The 14,545-nt window shown below is 40.2% G+C and overlaps 2 protein-coding genes across 3 annotated transcripts in view; one reads left to right on the top strand and one right to left on the bottom strand.

Annotated features, from left to right (window-relative positions):
* LOC109882162 (5-azacytidine-induced protein 2) overlaps nt 1-4,242 on the bottom strand; it is a 42,702-nt gene extending 38,460 nt beyond the window's left edge. Inside the window, exons 1-4 of one of the 2 annotated variants that reach the window (XM_031812056.1) lie at nt 4,023-4,242; nt 2,574-2,809; nt 548-664; nt 163-262 (exon numbers count right to left, since the gene is read on the bottom strand). In XM_031812056.1, the coding sequence (XP_031667916.1) occupies nt 163-262; nt 548-664; nt 2,574-2,798 (442 nt within the window). In that variant the 5' untranslated portion in view covers nt 2,799-2,809; nt 4,023-4,242. The remainder of the gene's footprint in view (nt 1-162; nt 263-547; nt 665-2,573; nt 2,810-4,022) is intronic. The other variant, XM_031812057.1, reaches the window with a different exon arrangement.
* Nucleotides 4,243-4,472: 230 nt separating this feature from the next.
* LOC116359241 (zinc finger CW-type PWWP domain protein 2-like) lies at nt 4,473-9,104 on the top strand. The gene is made up of 6 exons (XM_031811774.1): nt 4,473-4,621; nt 4,947-5,297; nt 5,636-5,798; nt 7,696-7,822; nt 8,325-8,407; nt 8,601-9,104. The coding sequence occupies exons 2-6, from the start codon at nt 4,984-4,986 to the stop codon at nt 8,727-8,729; spliced, it is 816 nt and encodes a 271-aa protein (XP_031667634.1). The 5' UTR covers nt 4,473-4,621; nt 4,947-4,983; the 3' UTR covers nt 8,730-9,104.
* Nucleotides 9,105-14,545: the final 5,441 nt, after the last annotated feature.

Raw genomic sequence — 14,545 nt, 5'->3', positions numbered from 1 at the left:
TCCCTGGTCATTACAGTACCTTGGCTGAGGTTAAGTCCCTTGGCTGAGGTTAAGTCCCTTGGCTGAGGTTAAGTCCCTGGTCATTACAGTACCTTGGCTGAGGTTAAGTCCCTGGTCATTACAGTACCTTGGCTGAGGTTAAGTCCCTGGTCATTACAGTACCTTGGCTGGTCTCCATCTCAGTCTTTAACTGCAGCAGCTCTATCTCTTTGGCCTGCAGCTGCTCATTCAGGAGCCTCTCAGACTCACTCTTCTCCCTCTTCTAGAGAAACACAGTTAAAAAAAAGAGAGATATGATGAAGAGTAAAAGATGAAGAGTCAGTGAAGGAGAGAGGAGGAGAGACAGTTACAAAGAGACAGGATAAAGACAGGAAGAGATACGGACCAGCTGGACCCAGTGGACGGTCCACGCCAGCTGGACCCAGTGGACGGTCCACGCCAGCTGGACCCAGTGGACGGTCCACGCCAGCTGGACCCAGTGGACTGTCCACGCCAGCTGGACCTAGTGGACTGTCCACACCAGCTGGACCTAGTGGACTGTACATACCAGTTTATTAAGCTCCAGCTGCAGGTCCTCCTTCTCCATGTAGATGCCACGGTAGGCACTGAAGGCCTTGTTGACGTACTGGGGTCCTTCAGGGGAAGGAGCTTCAGGCCTGAACAGCTACAGGTTACAACCACACATCGGTTACAACACAGCTACAGGTTAAAACGCACAGCTACAGGTTAAAACGCACAGCTACAGGTTAAAACACACAGCTACAGACAGCTACAGGTTAAAATGCACAGCTACAGACAGCTACAGGTTAAAATGCACAGCTACAGACAGCTACAGGTTAAAATGCACAGCTACAGACAGCTACAGGTTAAAATGCACAGCTACAGACAGCTACAGGTTAAAATGCACAGCTACAGACAGCTACAGGTTAAAACTCACAGCTACAGACAGCTACAGGTTAAAACTCACAGCTACAGACAGCTACAGGTCAAAACACACAGCTACAGACAGCTACAGGTCAAAACAGACAGCTACAGGTTAAAACTCACAGCTACAGGTTAAAACACACAGCTACAGGTTAAAACACACAGCTACAGGTTAAAACACACAGCTACAGGTTAAAACACACAGCTACAGGTTAAAACACACAGCTACAGGTTAAAACACACAGCTACAGGTTAAAACACACAGCTACAGGTTAAAACACACAGCTACAGGTTAAAACACACAGCTACAGGTTAAAACACACAGCTACAGGTTAAAACACACAGCTACAGGTTAAAACACACAGCTACAGACAGCTACAGGTCAAAACACACAGCTACAGGTTAAAACTCACAGCTACAGACAGCTACAGGTCAAAACACACAGCTACAGGTTAAAACTCACAGCTACAGGTTAAAACACACAGCTACAGGTTAAAACACACAGCTACAGACAGCTACAGGTCAAAACACACAGCTACAGGTTAAAACACACAGCTACAGGTTAAAACACACAGCTACAGACAGCTACAGGTCAAAACACACAGCCACAGGGTACAACACACAGCCACAGGGTACAACACACAGCCACAGGGTACAACACACAGCTACAGGGTACAACACACAGCTACAACACACAGCCACCTGACTGTGCTGCTGCTCTAGTTTCAACTGTTCTGCCTTATTATTATTCGACCATGCTGGTCATTTATGAACATTGAACATCTTGACCATGTTCTGTTATAATCTCCACCCGGCACAGCCAGAAGAGGACTGGCCACCCCACATAGCCTGGTTCCTCTCTAGGTTTCTTCCTAGGTATTGGCCTTTCTAGGGAGTTTTTCCTAGCCACCGTGCTTCTCCACCTGCATTGCTTGCTGTTTGGGGTTTTAGGCTGGGTTTCTGTACAGCACTTTGAGATATCAGCTGATGTACGAAGGGCTATATAAATAAATTTGATTTGATTTGATTTGATACAGGGTACAACACACAGCCGCAGGGTACAACACACAGCCACAGGGTACAACACACATCTACAACACACAGCCACAGGGTACAACACACAGCCACAGGGTACAACACACAGCCACAGGGTACAACACACAGCCACAGGGTACAACACACAGCCACAGGGTACAACACACAGCCACAGGGTACAACACACAGCTACAGGTTAAAACACACAGCCACAGGGTACAACACACAGCCACAGGGTACAACACACAGCTACAACACACAGCTACAGGGTACAACACACAGCTACAGGGTACAACACACAGCCACAGGGTACAACACACAGCCACAGGGTACAACACACAGCTGTTGAATCTCATGATGCAAGCCTCTCCATGAACAGGATTACCTCAACACATTGATAAGTGACAATGTTTTACTGTACGAACAACCCATGACAATTGAGCTAGATGTACTTTGACCATTTGAGGTTTTATCTGTTCCCCAAAAATAAATCAATGTCCCTATCAGGATAATTGTATTTTACTGCTACTGCTGAGAACTTACTGTATCAAGATATGCATGTACGAAGTGGTTACTGTTGCGTCTTAATGAAGCCCCGCCCCCTCATCCTGTACCTTATCTTCCAGTTGTTTGACTCTCTTCCTCAGCAGTGTGTTCTCTCTCTCCGTGTCTCTCAGCCTCTTCTTGATGTCCTCGTATGCTGTGACCAAGGCAAAGTGGGAGGCTACAGACTCATCCCCGGCACACACGGACACGGGGCTCTCCCCTGCTCCACCGTACGCCGTCTCATGCTTCAGAATGCAGATATCATCCTCCACTGCCTCCATGCCAAGCTCCATGCCAGGCCTAGCTAGTAGAGAGCAGAGGTAGACCCGAGGAGTCAATTATACACAACTAAGACAATAATGCCAAGCTCCATGCCAGGCCTAGCTAGTAGAGAGCAAGAGGTAGACCCGAGGAGTCAATTATACACAACTAAGACAAAACAATAGTCATGACTTTGACATAGAATTGAATATATTTGGGAACAAATTTATTTATTTCCAGCAAACTTTAGAATGCCAACCGTGCTACAAATCCAGGATTGAGATTCTAGCGATGAGTTGACCTCACTGTTTGAAAATGCAGAGAAAAGATAAAAAATAAATAGGAGGAGCAGGTTGAACACCTCTCTCTTTCTTATCTGAGCCATAACAAGCTGCGTTGGGCTTGGCTGTGTGTGCAAGACACCACGATAACCTGCTCTGCATTGGGCTTGGCTGTGTGTGCAAGTCACCACGATAACCTGCTCTGCATTGGGCTTGGCTGTGTGTGCAAGTCACCACGATAACCTGCTCTGCATTGGGCTTGGCTGTGTGTGCAAGACACCAAGATAACCTGCTCTGCATTGGGCTTGGCTGTGTGTGCAAGTCACCACGATAACCTGCTCTGCATTGGGCTTGGCTGTGTGTGCAAGACACCACGATAACCTGCTCTGCATTGGGCTTGGCTGCGTGTGCAAGACAGCACGATAACCAGCTCTGGGACACAACATCGTGAGTCTGTGTATTGGTTGTATTCCCAATACACAGACTCCTGATGTTGTGTCCCGATGTTACACGATAACGGAAGTGAGAGCTAAGGAACTGTTGCGTCAAAGAGAAACCAAAACCAACGTTGTATGTCATGACACTTGTTGAAATTAATCTATCTATTACTGAAACGATTAGTTAAAACCATAATAAATTATTTTCGGTTAAAAACAATTCGTAAATATATCAGGTTGTCATAAAATAAACACGTCCCTTTCCACCACACCAGGAAAAAAATCAAAACATCAGCATTTCGAAGGACGTTAGCATACCTAGCTACCGTTAGCAACTCGGGACAGGCCATTATTCAATATGGATCAAACTAAAGACTGATGTGTTATCTATCGTGCTAAATTGCTAATCTAGACCTTACAACTGTGAGACAGTTTCCTATGACAGTTTTATAGCAGTTATCTGTCAGCTAAACGATACAAGAATACGCAGCCAGCTGATGACCAATTGATACTAGCTAGCCGCGTTAGCTTATTTTACCTTTGTTGATGTTGTTTTCGACGATATCACGTTGTGTATCTACCGAGCATGGTTTACTACCAATTTACGGGATGACTGTGATGCCAAAAAATTGGATCTCTCTGTTGTAAATCGTTATTTGATATGTTTTCGATATAAAATACATTTGTGATTAAACATGAACCAGGAAACGTCCAACGTTTTGTGAAATGTCACTTTCAAAAACTTCCGGGGTTGATGTGACTTTCAAAATAAAAGCTCCGACGTCATCCTCGACTTTTAAAAAAACCTATGAATCTTGTTGTGTAGCTAGATATACTACTCGGATGAATACTATAATATTTGAAAAGCTTCCAAACTATGGGTTAGAGATTATATAAACAATATCATATGTATTCATACAAAAAAATTATGACATGAACAGCATTTCTGGTCTCGGGTTTCTTCTGACCTCTCCCCTGCAAAGTTCGACACTCGATTATTTTAGCCTTTTGCCGGGTAGCTAGCAAAATGCTAAATTGGCGAGCTGGCTAGCTAAATTCGCTAGTAGTAGTGATGCACATTAGCGATTCAATCTGTGTAATGTTAAATACATTTATTCGGAGATAGCTAGCCAGCCAGTAAGTTACCTATTAATATATTTTTGAAACGACTTAAACGAAGAGGGACGTTAGCTAGGCGCTAATAAGAATGATTATTTTTCATCCAAAGCTAGAATGTTGTTAGCCAGCTGGCTAACGTTAGCTAGAATCATGACGATCTAAATGTGTGGATCATTAGCAAAGGCCATTCATTCATTGTCTAGCTAGTAGCTCAGTATATTCAACAATATTTGCTAGCAAGTAGTCTCAGCAAATACATTATAGATCGCTGACACTGATTTATTTTCTCTATGACAATATCAGATGGGCTAGCTAGCCAATATGTTTGTGTTTGCTTGTTTAGGTCAGCCAAGATCGCCCAGTTCAGCTGTAAAACAAAAATGAGTCTTCTTCCAGACCTGAATGCCAATGAGGATGAAACATCCTACTATGCAGACAAGACCTGGGTCCAGTGCAAGTCTCCCAGATGTCTGAAGTGGAGACTGGTACCAAAGAGTGATGAAATGGTGGCTGAGCTGGACCATGGCAAGTCCTGGCACTGTCATATGAACCCAGACCCTCTGTTCAGCCACTGCAGCATCCCTCAGGGCCCTTTCCCCAACAACTCCCAGTTCAAGGAACATGGCCTGAAGGTTGTGTACTCCGGACTGCCTGTCGGGAGCCTGGTGCTGGTGAAAGCATGTAACTGGCCATGGTACGGTATGGTTGGCAGTCGGTGCTTATGTGCCCGTTTCCAGGACTCAGATCAAGACCTGAAAGGGCTTTTTAGTCCAGAAGTAGGTTTAATCTAGTTCCATGAAAACAGGCACCAACCCTAGGCCTAAATATCTGTTTAGTCCAGAAGTAGGTTTGATCTAGTTCCATGAAAACAGGCACTAACCCTAGGCCTAAATATCTGTTTAGTCCAGAAGTAGGTTTAATCTAGTTCCATGAAAACCGTCCCTTAGCTACTACACTTAGTTCTATTGAATTCATCCATACCAGTGTTAGGCCTTAGATAAAGCGTTCACTAATCATTGCTGCTCTCTCCAGGTGGCCAGCCATTTTAAGTCCAGACCCCAACGTGGAGGAGTATGTGAGGCTGGACAGCGAGGGTTATGTGGAGCACTACCATGTTGAGTTCCTGGGGAAACCTCATACCAGATTCTGGGCTGCTGCCAAGCATGTAGAACTCTACCACAACTCCTTCACTAAAGTATGTATCGCTTCATTTCTGTGCCAGTTTAATGTTCCTTAGTGAAGGCGAATAGAGATGAAAGATTCAGTGATATTTTAATTTTTAATTTTTTAATTTTACCTTTATTTAACCAGGTAGGCAAGTTGAGAACAAGTTCTCATTTACAATTGAGACATACTGTCACACTCTGACCATAGTTTGTTTGTTTCTATGTTTTGGTTGGTCAGGGTGTGATATGAGTGGGCATTCTATGTTGTATGTCTAGTTTGTCTGTTTCTATGTTTTGGTTGGTCGGGGTGTGATATGAGTGGGCATTCTATGTTGTATGTCTAGTTTGTCTGTTTCTATGTTTTGGTTGGTCGGGGTGTGATATGAGTGGGCATTCTATGTTGTATGTCTAGTTTGTCTGTTTCTATGTTTTGGTTGGTCGGGGTGTGATATGAGTGGGCATTCTATGTTGTATGTCTAGTTTGTCTGTTTCTATGTTTTGGTTGGTCGGGGTGTGATATGAGTGGGCATTCTATGTTGTATGTCTAGTTTGTCTGTTTCTATGTTTTGGTTGGTCAGGGTGTGATATGAGTGGGCATTCTATGTTGTATGTCTAGTTTGTCTGTTTCTATGTTTTGGTTGGTCGGGGTGTGATATGAGTGGGCATTCTATGTTGTATGTCTAGTTTGTCTGTTTCTATGTTTTGGTTGGTCAGGGTGTGATATGAGTGGGCATTCTATGTTGTATGTCTAGTTTGTCTGTTTCTATGTTTTGGTTGGTCAGGGTGTGATATGAGTGGGCATTCTATGTTGTATGTCTAGTTTGTCTGTTTCTATGTTTTGGTTGGTCAAGGTGTGATATAGTGGGCATTCTATGTTGTATGTCTAGTTTGTCTGTTTCTATGTTTTGTTTGGTCAGGGTGTGATATGAGTGGGCATTCTATGTTGTATGTCTAGTTTGTCTGTTTCTATGTTTTGGTTGGTCAGGGTGTGATATGAGTGGGCATTCTATGTTGTATGTCTAGTTTGTCTGTTTCTATGTTTTGGTTGGTCAAGGTGTGATATAGTGGGCATTCTATGTTGTATGTCTAGTTTGTCTGTTTCTATGTTTTGTTTGGTCAGGGTGTGATATGAGTGGGCATTCTATGTTGTATGTCTAGTTTGTCTGTTTCTATGTTTTGGTTGGTCAAGGTGTGATATGAGTGGGCATTCTATGTTGTATGTCTAGTTTGTCTGTTTCTATGTTTTGGTTGGTCAGGGTGTGATATGAGTGGGCATTCTATGTTGTATGTCTAGTTTGTCTGTTTCTATGTTTTGGTTGGTCAGGGTGTGATATGAGTGGGCATTCTATGTTGTATGTCTAGTTTGTCTGTTTCTATGTTTTGGTTGGTCGGGGTGTGATATGAGTGGGCATTCTATGTTGTATGTCTAGTTTGTCCGTTTCAATGTGTTTGGCCTGATATTGTTCTCAGTCAGAGGCAGGTGTTAGTCGTTGTCTCTGATTGGGAACCATATTTAGGTAGCCTGTTTTGTATTGTGGGGTGTGGGTGATTGTTCCTGTTTCCTGTGTTGGTGGTCACGTTACAGGACTATTTCGTCTTCATTCATTTTGTCGGTTTATTGTTTTTTTTGTTTGTTGTTCAAGTATTCTATTAAAATGGATAATCATCACGCTGCATTTTGGTCCTCCTCTCTTTTGCCCGACGAAGAACGTTACACATACTCTATCTTGGAGGGAGTTAAAAACATTTTAAACATTTTGCGCAGTTTTTTTTCCAGACACAGATTTAGCCTGGTCCTAACACTAGAATAAAACCTCTCAATGGAGAATCTCTAATAAAAAAATGTAGTTTTTTTTTAATTCCAAAACTAGGCTTAATCTGTGTCTGAGAAACAAAATAAATATATTTTAAAAAAATCCGGCATAGCCCAGATACAGGAACCTGCGAGGCGCTATGAGGAAGTCGTATGAGGTGGCGATGGAGGAGGTGGCTAAGGTCAGGGAGATGGGCTGTGAGGAGAGACTGCAGATCAGCCACTTCCAGCCACAGGATTGTGAGTAGACTTACATCTGAATAACTGCATTAATAGAGTCTCTGAGATACTGTCACCTGACCACTGTCTTTTTTTTTAACATGGTTAGAGCGTTGGACTAGTAACCGAAAGGTTGCAAGTTCAAACCCCCGAGCTGACAAGGTACAAATCTGTTGTTCTGCCCCTGAACAAGGCAGTTAACCCCACTGTTCCTAGGCCGTTATTGAAAATAAGAATTTGTTCTTAACTGACTTGCCTAGTTAAATAAAAAAATAAAATACAAATATGGTACATTTGTTTTTTAACGACATTCAGGAAGTTTCCAGAATCGGATTCCAATGTTTCATATTTGAAATCGGTTTCATATTTGAAGGAACTTTCATATTTGAAATAGGCAGAAAAAATACATTCAGATATATGGAGATGGTGCCGTGCTGTTGTCCAAATAGTTCTGTGATGATAATGCGTTGATTCTGTGTTGTATGATGTGACCCCCCCCCCCCCCCCTATGACTGTGTTTCAGTGTTGAGTCAGGCTCAGAGGTTAATGCATGCTATTGAGAGGATGCTCAGACAATACTCCAACCAGCAGGACAACCAGGACAAGGTAGAGACATTTTAGGTTCTAGTAACTTCTGTATGTGGCTAACAATCTCCTGGGGGTATCCAGTATCCACTGCTATTAGGATATGTGACATTGTACATACAGCCAATGATTTGACTATTTTCAATTAGATAAAATGACGCCGCCGTTTGTTGTATTTCGCTACATGTTATGTGTGTTATTGGTGTTGTGACAGCGGGACCAGAGGATTCGGATGTGGGATGCCAGCATCGAGGAGGACGGAGACACTCTGATCATAGAAGGGTTCAGGTTTGACAGCGCCACCTGTCTGGAGGACCTGATGACTGCAGGAAACAAGAAATAAAGAAGATATATTTTTTTTTAACAAGATATTTCCAGATCGTTTTTTCTTCAAGACATGTTAATCCTTTCCCCTTAAAAGTGCTTTATATTGTATGATATTTATTTGAAATGTTATATTTTTCTAAAATATTTGTTTACTGTGGTCATTGTTGAAGACAATATACATTGTGGTGACTGGCAGTATGAAGAAGCCTTCATCCTCAGTACAGTCTTTCCTGTTTGGCCCGTTTGTTAAATGTTTCTCTGTGTTCATTCATTCTCAAGTTGTCATCGTATGTTATTGTTATTCCAGTGCAACACGGCTGTATGTTGTGTTCCTCATGGTGTTTAACGGTCAGAGAATGGAGGAAATAAACGTTGGTATCAGACAAGAAAACCACGGTAGTGCAGCGACAATCATTGCTTAATTGCCTCAGGATAATGTACTGTATATAGCAGGAAAATGTACTGTATGTAGCAGGATAATGTACAGTATATAGCAGGATAATGTACTGTATATAGCAGGATAATGTATGGTATATAGCAGGATAATGTATGGTATATAGCAGGATAATGTACGGTATATAGCAGGATAGTGTGTGTCATATAGCAGGATAATGTACAGTATATAGCAGGATAATGTACTGTATATAGCAGGATAATGTACTGTATATAGCAGTATGGTGCAGGATCATGTACTGGGTGTAGTGCAGGATAATGTACTGTATATAGCAGTATAGTGCAGGATAATGTGCTGTATATAGCAGGAAAATGTACTGTATATATCAGTATAGTGCAGGATAATGTACTGTATATAGTAGAATGGAGCAGGATAATGTACTGTATATATCAGTATGGAGCAGGATAATGTACTGTATATAGCAGTATGGAGCAGGATAATGTACTGTATATAGCAGAATGGAGTAGGATAAGGTACTGTATATTGCAGGATAATGTACTGTATATAGCAGGATAATGTACTGTATATAGCAGCATGGAGCAGAATAATGTACTGTATATAGCAGGATAAGGTACTAGATATAGCAGAATAATGTACTGTATATAGCAGGATAATGTACTGTATATAGCAGGATAATGTACTGTATATATCAGTATGGTGTAGGATAATGTACTGTATATTGCAGCATGGAGCAGGATAATGTACTCTATATAACAGGATCATGTACAGTGTATATCAGTATAGTGCAGGATAATGTACTGTATATATCAGTATAGTGCACGATAATGTACTGTATATAGCAGTATGGTGTAGAATAATGTACTGTATATAGCAGTATGGAGCAGGATAATGTACTGTATATAGCAGAATAAGGTACTGTATATAGCAGTATAGTGCAGGATAATGTACTGTATATAGCAGTATGGAGCAGGATAATGTACTGAAAATAGCATTATAGTGCAGAATACTGTACTCTATATAGCAGTATGGTGCAGGATAATGTACGGTATATAGCAGGATAATGTACTGTATATAGCAGGATAATGTACTGTATATAGCAGGATAATGTACTGTATACAGCAGGATAATGTACTGTATACAGCAGGATAATGTACTGTATGTAGCTGTATACAGCAGGATAATGTACTATATATAGCAGCATGGAGCAGGATAATGTACTGTATATAGCGGTATGGAGCAGGATAATGTACTGTATATAGAAGTATGGGGCAGGATAATGTACTGTATGTAGCAGGATAATGTACTGTATATAGAAGTATGGAGCATGATAATGTACTGTATGTAGCAGGATAATGTACTGTATATAGCAGTATGGCGCGGGATACTGTACTGCATATAGCAGTATGGAGCAGGATAATGTATTGTATATAGCAGTATGGAGCAGGATAATGTACTGAAAATAGCATTATAGTGCACAATGATGTACGGTATATAGCAGTATAGTACAGGATAATGTACTGTATATATCAGGATACTGTACTGTATATATCAGGATAATGTGCTGTATATAGCAGGACAATGAACTGTATATAGCAGGATAATGTTTTATTTGATTTCACCTTTATTTAACCAGGATAATGTACTGTATATAGTAGGATAATGTGCTGTATATAGCAGTATGGTGCAGGATAATGTGCTGTATATAGCAGTATAATACAGGATAATGTACTGTATATAACAGGATAATGAACTGTATATAGCAGTATGGTGCAGGATAATGTACTGTATATAGCAGTATAGTGCTGGATAATGTGCTGTATATAGCAGGATAATGTACTGTATATAGCAGGATAATGTACTGTATATACAGTATGGTGCAGGATAATTTACTGTATATAACAGTATAGTGCAGGATAATGTACTGTATATAACAGGATAATGTACTGTATATATCAGTGTAGCGCAGGATAATGTACTGTATATAGCAGGATAATGTACTGTATATAGCAGTATGGAGCAGGATAATGTACTGTATATAGCAGTATAGTGAACTGTATATAGCAGTATAGTGCAGGATAATGTACTGTATATAGCAGTATTGTCCAGGATAATGTACTGTATATAGCAGTATTGTCCAGGATAATGTACTGTATATAGCAGTATTGTCCAGGATAATGTACTGTATATAGTAGTATATAGCAGGATAATGTACTGTATATAGCAGCATGGAGCAGAATAATGTACTGTATATAGCAGGATAAGGTACTAGATATAGCAGAATAATGTACTGTATATAGCAGGATAATGTACTGTATATAGCAGGATAATGTACTGTATATATCAGTATGGTGTAGGATAATGTACTGTATATTGCAGCATGGAGCAGGATAATGTACTCTATATAACAGGATCATGTACAGTGTATATCAGTATAGTGCAGGATAATGTACTGTATATATCAGTATAGTGCACGATAATGTACTGTATATAGCAGTATGGTGTAGAATAATGTACTGTATATAGCAGTATGGAGCAGGATAATGTACTGTATATAGCAGAATAAGGTACTGTATATAGCAGTATAGTGCAGGATAATGTACTGTATATAGCAGTATGGAGCAGGATAATGTACTGAAAATAGCATTATCGTGCAGAATCATGTACTCTGTATAGCAGTATGGAGCAGGATAATGTACTGTATATAGCAGGATAATGTACGGTATATAGCAGGATAATGTACTGTATATAGCAGGATAATGTACTGTATACAGCAGGATAATGTACTGTATGTAGCTGTATACAGCAGGATAATGTACTATATATAGCAGCATGGAGCAGGATAATGTACTGTATATAGCGGTATGGAGCAGGATAATGTACTGTATATAGAAGTATGGGGCAGGATAATGTACTGTATGTAGTAGGATAATGTACTGTATATAGAAGTATGGAGCATGATAATGTACTGTATGTAGCAGGATAATGTACTGTATATAGCAGTATGGCGCGGGATACTGTACTGCATATAGCAGTATGGAGCAGGATAATGTATTGTATATAGCAGTATGGAGCAGGATAATGTACTGAAAATAGCATTATAGTGCACAATGATGTACGGTATATAGCAGTATAGTACAGGATAATGTACTGTATATATCAGGATAATGTACTGTATATATCAGGATAATGTGCTGTATATAGCAGGACAATGAACTGTATATAGCAGGATAATGTTTTATTTGATTTCACCTTTATTTAACCAGGATAATGTACTGTATATAGTAGGATAATGTGCTGTATATAGCAGTATGGTGCAGGATAATGTGCTGTATATAGCAGTATAATACAGGATAATGTACTGTATATAACAGGATAATGAACTGTATATAGCAGTATGGTGCAGGATAATGTACTGTATATAGCAGTATAGTGCTGGATAATGTGCTGTATATAGCGGGATAATGTACTGTATATAGCAGGATAATGTACTGTATATACAGTATGGTGCAGGATAATTTACTGTATATAACAGTATAGTGCAGGATAATGTACTGTATATAACAGGATAATGTACTGTATATATCAGTGTAGTGCAGGATAATGTACTGTATATAGCAGGATAATGTACTGTATATAGCAGCATGGAGCAGGATAATGTACTGTATATAGCAGTATAATGAACTGTATATAGCAGTATAGTGCAGGATAATGTACTGTATATAGCAGTATTGTCCAGGAGAATGTACTGTATATAGCAGTATTGTCCAGGATAATGTACTGTATATAGCAGTATTGTCCAGGATAATGTACTGTATATAGCAGTATTGTCCAGGATAATGTACTGTATATAGCAGTATAATGAACTGTATATAGCAGTATTGTCCAGGATAATGTACTGTATATAGCAGTATTGTCCAGGATAATGTACTGTATATAGTAGTATGTAGCAGGATAATGTACTGTATATAGCAGTATTAGCTTGGGTTTGGCCATGAAGCATGACACTCCACTACATCCTACCGACATCCTACCAGTCTCAACAGCTTCACTGGCAGAGATTATCTGTCTACTTGATGTTTTCTATTCTTAACCTGAAAAGCTGCTGACCAGCTATTTGACTCCTGGTTTGTTATAAACACAGAGTCTGTGAGGGTCTTCATACGTTTCAGGTTTGTTATGAACACAGAGTCTGTGAGGGTCTTCATACGTTTCAGGTTTATTATAAACACAGAGTCTGTGAGGGTCTTCATATGTTTCAGGTTTGTTATAAACACAGAGTCTGAGGGTCTTCATACATTTCTGGTTTGTTATAAACACAGAGTCTGTGAGGGTCTTCATACGTTTCTGGTTTATTCATCACGGTGTAGTGGAGGTTGTTAGTAATGGGTGACTCTAGTTATCTCTCTCTCTCTCTAGAGCTCTTTGATAACAAACACACAATGGTTTGGCGTGTGAAAGAAGAATGCATATGTAGAAAATAACCTCATACCTACTGTAAAACATGGTGGTGGATCTGTGATGTTATGGGGCTGTTTAGCCTCCACTGGTCCTGGGATCCTTGTTAAGGTCAACGGCATCATGAACTTTACCAAATACTAGGACATTTTAGATAAAAAACCTGGTTGTCTCTGCCAGGAGACTGAAACATGGCCACAAGTGGATCTTCCAGCAAGACGATAACCCCAAGCACACATCAACATCCACAAAGAAATGGTTCATTGACCAACTTTAAACATATTGAAAACCTGTGGTGTGAATTGAAGAGAGTCAGTCCATAAGCACAGACAGAGGATATCAAGGATCTGAAAGGATTCTGTATGGAGGACTGTTCTAAGATCCCTCACAATGTGTTCTAGAATCTCAGAAAACATTCTAGAATAAGTCTCAGTACCTTTTGTCCTCACAAGGTGTTCTAGAATCTCAGAAAACATTCTAGAATAAGTCTCAGTACCATTATCCTCACAATGTGTTCTAGAATCTCAGAAAACATTATAGAATACGTCTCAGTACCTTTATCCTCACAATGTGTTCTAGAATCTCAGAAAATATTCTAGAATACGTCTCAGTACCTTTATCCCCGTAAGGGGAGGGTGCCGGAGTATTGAAAACAGGGGTGCCAATAAAAATCTCTTCTCTGGGCAATTGTATTAGTAGTGGTGGAAAAAGTACCCAACTGTCATATTTGAGCAAAAGTATAGATACCTTAATAGAAAATGACTCAAGTAGAAGTTAAAGTCGCCCAGTGAAATACTACTTGAGTAAAAGTCTAAAAGTATTTGGTTTTAAATATACTTAAGTATCAAAAGTAAATGTAAATCATTTCAAATTCAGGCACCATTTACTTCATTTTATTTTTACATTGACTGATAGCCAGGGGCACACTCCAACACTAGCCAATAGAGATGACCAGGGATGTT

Source organism: Oncorhynchus kisutch, unplaced genomic scaffold (genome assembly GCF_002021735.2).
Source record: "Oncorhynchus kisutch isolate 150728-3 unplaced genomic scaffold, Okis_V2 Okis02a-Okis13b_hom, whole genome shotgun sequence".
Classification (NCBI taxonomy): Eukaryota; Metazoa; Chordata; class Actinopteri; order Salmoniformes; family Salmonidae; genus Oncorhynchus; species Oncorhynchus kisutch.
Note: the sequence above shows the minus strand (reverse complement) of the source record. Positions and strands in the feature narration are given on the sequence as shown.

What these genes read in the sequence shown, in the direction of transcription:
- LOC116359241 (XM_031811774.1), top strand. Translation starts at nt 4,984, where the DNA reads ATGAGTCTTCTTCCAGACCTGAATGCCAATGAGGATGAAACATCCTAC. An exon ending in CCACTTCCAGCCACAGGATT is followed by an intron (nt 7,823 to 8,324) that starts GTGAGTAGACTT and finishes ACTGTGTTTCAG; the next exon opens with TGTTGAGTCAGGCTCAGAGG. An exon ending in AGCAGGACAACCAGGACAAG is followed by an intron (nt 8,408 to 8,600) that starts GTAGAGACATTT and finishes GTGTTGTGACAG; the next exon opens with CGGGACCAGAGGATTCGGAT.